Source organism: Pongo pygmaeus, chromosome X (genome assembly GCF_028885625.2).
Source record: "Pongo pygmaeus isolate AG05252 chromosome X, NHGRI_mPonPyg2-v2.0_pri, whole genome shotgun sequence".
Taxonomy (NCBI): Eukaryota; Metazoa; Chordata; class Mammalia; order Primates; family Hominidae; genus Pongo; species Pongo pygmaeus.
The window spans coordinates 26,694,388-26,700,305 of record NC_072396.2 but is presented as its reverse complement, the minus strand read 5'-3'; the positions used below and the strand labels follow the sequence as shown (position 1 = coordinate 26,700,305).

The 5,918-nt window shown below is 41.9% G+C and overlaps 1 protein-coding gene across 1 annotated transcript; it reads right to left on the bottom strand.

Moving 5' to 3' along the window:
• Positions 1–2,471: 2,471 nt before the first annotated feature.
• Positions 2,472–4,870, bottom strand: MAGEB18 (MAGE family member B18). Its single transcript, XM_054472192.1, has 3 exons — positions 4,746–4,870; positions 3,157–4,289; positions 2,472–3,027 (listed from the first exon to the last, which is right to left on the bottom strand). The coding sequence occupies exon 2, from the start codon at positions 4,225–4,227 to the stop codon at positions 3,193–3,195; it is 1,035 nt and encodes a 344-aa protein (XP_054328167.1). The 5' UTR covers positions 4,228–4,289; positions 4,746–4,870; the 3' UTR covers positions 2,472–3,027; positions 3,157–3,192.
• Between the last annotated feature and the right edge of the window lie 1,048 nt (positions 4,871–5,918).

The following is a 5,918-nucleotide window of genomic DNA, read 5'->3' as shown; positions in this document are numbered from 1 at the left end:
GAATGAGTTAAGACTTTGGGGCACTGTTGGGAAGGGATGATTGGATTTTGCAATGTGGGAAGGACATGAGATTCGAGAGGGGCCAGGGATGGAATGATACAGTTTGGCTATGTGTCCCCACCCAAATCTCATGGTGAAATGTAATCCCCAAGGCTAGAGATGATGTCTGGTGGGAGGTGATTGTATTACGGGGGTAGATTTTCCCCTTCATACTGTCCTGAGTTCTCATGAGATCTGATTGTCTAAAAGCGTGTGGCACCTCCCCTTTCTTTCTCTTCCTCCTCTTCCAGCCATGTGAGTCATGCCTGCTTTCCCTTCACCTTCCACCATGATTGTAAGTTTTCCGAGGCCTCCCCAGAAGCACATACTGCTATGCTTCCTGTATAGCCTACAGAACCATGGGCCAATTAAATCTATTTTCTTTATAAATTACCCAGTCTCAGATATTTCTTTATAGCAATGTGAGAACAACCTAATACAGGCCTGCTTTTAGTACTTTGGCCAGAGTCCTTTATTTTTAATTGTAATAGATTTTGCAGTAGTGAAAAGACTAGCGAATTAGACAAAAGATCTGCCTCAGATTGGGAGGAGTGGAAAAATGTGAGCATAGAATAATTCTGGCCACATTAGACCAGGGGTCTAGTCTCAGCTCTGTCACCTATTAGCCATGTAAACTTAAAATTACAAGTTTGGCAAATAATGTCTGATAAGCCCTAACTTGTAGCACTGTTGGAATCTATGTAATGGATATGAAGCACTTAGCAGAATTATGGAAAATATTGGGTCTTTAAAGAATGGTAGTTATATAATTATAATTATTTTTACCACAGATGATTATCACCCTCCCCTCTCGGGAGATTTATTTTTTATTAATTCAGGAAAATATACAGCTTTCTAGGACAATTAATATCAAATTAGCCCATTATGTATTTAGCATATAAAAATAAATAAAATTTCCCCATTTGAAGATAAGTTGTTTAATTTGCATGTAGGGAGTCTTCCCCAGTTGAATGAAACACAAAGTCCTAGAATTTGTGTCAAGGACCAACAACTTCCCTCCCAGGTGCCATTCCATCCAAACCACCCCTATTTTCATTCATTTCATAATCATCAAATGTGTTCTCCCTTAGAGTTTGCCAAATTACACTGAAGATAACTTAATTAAAGTATCCTTTTAAGATGAGTGTGGTGGTTCACACCTGTATTCCCAGTACTTTGGGAGGCTGAAGTGGGTGGATCACTTAATGTCAGGAGTTCAAGACCAGCCTTGGCAACACGGTGAAACCCTGTCTGTACAAAAATACAAAAAATTTTCTGGGTAGGGTGATGTGTGATTCTAGTCCCAGCTACTTGAGAGGCTAAGTTGGGAGGATTGCTTGAGCCTGGGAAGTCAAGGCTATAGTGAGCCGTGATTGCACCACTGTGTTCCAGCCTGGGGAAAAGAACCAGACCCTGTCTCAAAAATATGTCCTTTTAAATACTAGGATCTGGCTCTCTCAGTTCAGAGCAAAGGAGCCAACACAGTAGCTTTTCAGCATCCCACATCAAGGCAGTTTCACCATTATTTCTCAAAAATTTCCTGGAGAGGCTGTGCATAAAATAACTAGATTGTACTATGTGTTCAACTGAATGTGAACAAGAGCACAGGACACTATCCACTTCTCACTTCTGCCCCAAGAGATTTTCTTTTTTTTTTTCGAGACAGAGTCTTGCTCTGTCACCCAGGCTGGAGCACAGTGGCAAGATCTCGGCTCACTGCAAGCTCTGCCTCCTGGGTTCAAGCAATTCTCTGCCTCAGCCTCCAAAGTAGCTGGGACTACAGGTGCCCTCCACCATGCCCAGCTAATTTTTTTGTATTTTTAGTAGAGATGGGGTTTCACCATGTTAGCCAGGATGGTCTCAATCTCCTGACCTCGTGATCGGCCTGCCTCAGCCTCCCAAAGTGCTGGGATTACAGGCGTGAGCCACCGCGCCCGGCCGAGGTTTTCTTCTGGTTTATTGATGTCACCAAGGTAACTCTTAAGTGGAGGTTTCCACTCCAGGGTTTTGTCCTTCAACAATGAGACACACCATCTGAGTGCCTGGCCTCTGCTCTCCAGTCCTAAAGCTTCATCTAGCCCACCACCCAGCTTAAATTAAAAGTGTATCCCACTGAGAGACTCATAGTTTCCAAAAGTCTAAAAGGGCCTTTCTTCAGAGAATTTGCACCTTACCATTTTCAGCCAGATACATTTCAGCACTTTTCCCAAACCCCTCTCTAACTCCTAACCTCCTTACTCCCTCTTGTTACTTGTCCTTTAGGTCTTAGAAGTATTTCACCATCTTCCATACATTATTACTGTTCATTAATTGTAAAAGTCTAAGCAGGGGTGGGTGTTTTGTATCCTAGTTTTCCCATTTCTAACAAAATTACTTTCAAAAATCAGATGTTTGATTAATATTGGAGGAATGAATGAGCCAGTAAGCATAGATGCTGTTCATAAACATTTTATTTTTTCCTACCTTCTTCAGTAAGCTAAGCCAATCCAGGTATGACTTTTATTTTTATATAACAGACTAAAATGGATAAAGAAAACCAATAACTGAAAAGTTTTACTTTTTCTCACCTATGTTTTGATCTCCAAAATTTTACTGCTAAATCATCTCACATTTTTTAAGGAAATACCTATTCCAATACTGTGTTTCCTTGTTCTGGCTCATTAAATATGAAAGAAGGTTTCCCAATTTGTTTTACAGAACAATAAAACTCCTACTCTTAAATAGCAATACATGTGTAACCAAAGTCATTAATAAATATAGATTCTGAAGTTATCTAAAACTTCTATCATAAGAAACAACATTTGAAATATAATGCCAAAAAAAAAGAAAGAAAAAGATACAACTCCAAGTTACTATAGAATATTAACACAAAATGATATATACTGTGTTCCCTCCAGACGCACCCTGGCCATTCACTACTTAGAATGTTGATTGCTCTTTTCTTCCACAAAGAAAACAATCTTCAGACTTGAACATTTGAAATGTAACCTAGGGAAAAAAAAAAAAAGAAGGAAAAGTAAAACTCAAGTTATCAATATACAATAGGAATGCAAAGATGATATACACTTATTTCTTCCAGCCCCACCATGGCCCTCTACTATTAGAATGTTGACAGACCTTTTTGACCAAAAAGTGAAGAACAAGCCTCAGATTTCACTTAGCATGGGAGAAGCTGCTAGACGTGGTTCTGGAACGTGCATTTGCCATGGCAGCGGTATGAGCCCTGGCTGCAGCTCTGGCTTGGGTTCTCTGTTCCTCATCCCTCAAAGCCTCTTCATAGCAGGATGGGAAGGCACTAGGGACGGTATCATGCATCTTGGCTACAAATTCCAGGACTTTCATCTTGCTAGTTTCAGCGTGAGCTCTTGGACCCCACAGGAATTCATAGCGTGGAGGATCACTGTTGGGCACTTGCTGGTACTCCAGGTACTTTAGCTGCACCAAATCTTTGGTCATGACCTTCCTGGGATCCCCATAGAGGAAGTGCTTCCTATCAGCATATACACCCATCATATTCATAATTTCCCAGACTGCCTCTTCTGGGGCACGGTTGCCATTCATGAAGATCACACCCAGTGCAATCATCAGGAGGCCAGTCTTGGGAATTTTTTCTTCATCACTGGTTGTTTCATCATAGGTGAGGTCTAGTTTGCTGAAAAAGGCATAGTAGTGCCTGATGGGATCCACTTCCTTCAAATCAACACCAAATGCCAGCTCTATGTACTCAGAGGCTCTCTTGAGGATCTCATTGAAGTGACACTTATCCTTCCTGATAACAAACTTTATCATATCTCCCTTTGTAATTGGCTCTTTCTTTTCATACTTCTGAAGCAAGAAATGCACCAGTGACACTACTTTCTTGCTTAAAGGATCTTCTTTCCGGCCCTCAGCTTCCCTTGAGGACCCTAGACTTTTCTCATCTTGGCTGCTGGCACCTTCGTTTGAACTGGTGCATGAAACAGGTGCAATAGCATTGGTGGTGGATGGGGCTCCCTGAAGCGCTTCAGGGATGCTAGGTGTCTCAGCAGCAGGCAAATTCTGGGGTCTATCACCAAAGAGAAGATAGGCAGAGGAGGGTGACTCTCTTTCTGCCACAGTGGCCTGAGTAGCTCCCAGATCCTGATTCTCACAACGAGCCTGGTGGCGTTTCTCACGGGCACGGAGCTTACTCTTCTGACCTCGAGGCATAATTACTCCTGTCAGGGACTACAGACAATAGTGCAGGCAGTTGGGTTGATGAAGAGGTCACCCTAGAAGACGGAGGATGAGAGAGTGTTCACAGCCTTGGTAGGGAGATTCTGCCTTGCTCTAAGAATGGCCACCTCTCCTGGTTCTCTTGAGGGTATTGCTTTAGGAACCCATAAGGCAGGAGCGGGGTGGGAATGTTCTGTGGGGAGTTGTCACATCAGTTATAACTCAGGATATTAATTTTACTCCTGACTACATCAGTTCTAACTCAGGATATTAATTTTACTTTAGTCTTTTGAGTCCTCCCTCTGTTGACTTGAGGCTGCCTCGCTTTAGACCATGGCTTCCCATCCCACAGATTCCCAACAGGAAGTAAGGGTGTTAGGCCTAACAGCTGCGCTTTGGGACACAGAAAGTTGAAAGTGGGAGCAGGACAGAGCAGAGAAGGATGGGTCTCTGTGAGGCAGCCTCTGTTCTGGGAAGAGTGTGTCTCGAAGGTCATAACAAATGATACTCACTTTGACACCTGCCGGATCCTGAGATTTATTTCTCTGGCCGCATGTTTCAGACCAAGGTTTCGCCCGTAACAGCTTGATGACATGGAAGATAGGTCAAGAGAAACACGTCCGGCCACGCCCACTTTGCTCGCCCAGCATAACGGCAAATGGTTCTGCGTTCGGGGGAGGGGCACTTCTTAAAGAAATACATATATTTCTTTCATTGACTTTGCAGGCACTGGGACTTCTCTCTTTGCTAAGCTGAATCAGTCAGCCTCAGAAAAAGGATCACTTCCCTGAGTCCAGAGTAGGAAGTAAGGTGGAACCTGAGCCCAGCAGCCATGCCTGGGGCCTCCCAAGATTGACAGTAGGGGCGGGGCTCTGTGGGGGTCCCTCTTCTTGGGTAGGTAATGCCCTCAGTCCTCACTCAGTGTCTTATCTTGACTTTTTATAGGTGCTGGGCCACTTCTCTGCTGACTTGAGGCCATCAAATAAGGTACTAAATCTGTAAATAAAGATAATTGACATCTGTATAATATTATGTTCACCGTGTATAAACATATTGTGTTGCTGTACTTAAGCATCCACCTAAGTCTATCAGCACATTTTTATATTTGCTTTGATAGAGTGTGTATGTTTTTGTGAATGTTCTTTTTAGGTATATTTTGAATGTTGCTGCTCTTTTGAATGGTATATTTTTCATTACTTTTTTTTTTATTTTTAAAGCCCTCTCAAATTTATTGAAATAGATTTTCAGGATGGTACATTAGGAGAAAAATAAGGATGTCAGAAACATCAAAGGATCTTTCATTCAGGCACTAAAAGAAATCCAGAAAAGAACTTCTCAGAGAAAATCTTAAGTAGCTAGGATCTTTCCTTATTTGGAACCATTACTTTCAATTTAATGCTTTGTATATTATGTTTGTTTTGTTTCTACTACACTGGCTGAGTCAGCTTTGAATTTCTGAAAAGCTTTACTTATGCCCCTCGCGTAAGATCCTAATCCAGTTCACAGTGAATTTCAATGACTTAAAGTCTTGAAGCAGCACAAATGTTTTTACAAGATTCCTTGAGGCTTCTTTTTCTTTAACCTTTAAGTACAGGAGTATATGTGCAGGTTTGTTATATAGGTAAACTCGTGTCATGGGGGTTTGTTGTACAGATTATTTTATCAGCCTTGTATTAAGTCTAGCA

What these genes read in the sequence shown, in the direction of transcription:
- MAGEB18 (XM_054472192.1), bottom strand. Translation starts at nt 4,227, where the DNA reads ATGCCTCGAGGTCAGAAGAGTAAGCTCCGTGCCCGTGAGAAACGCCAC.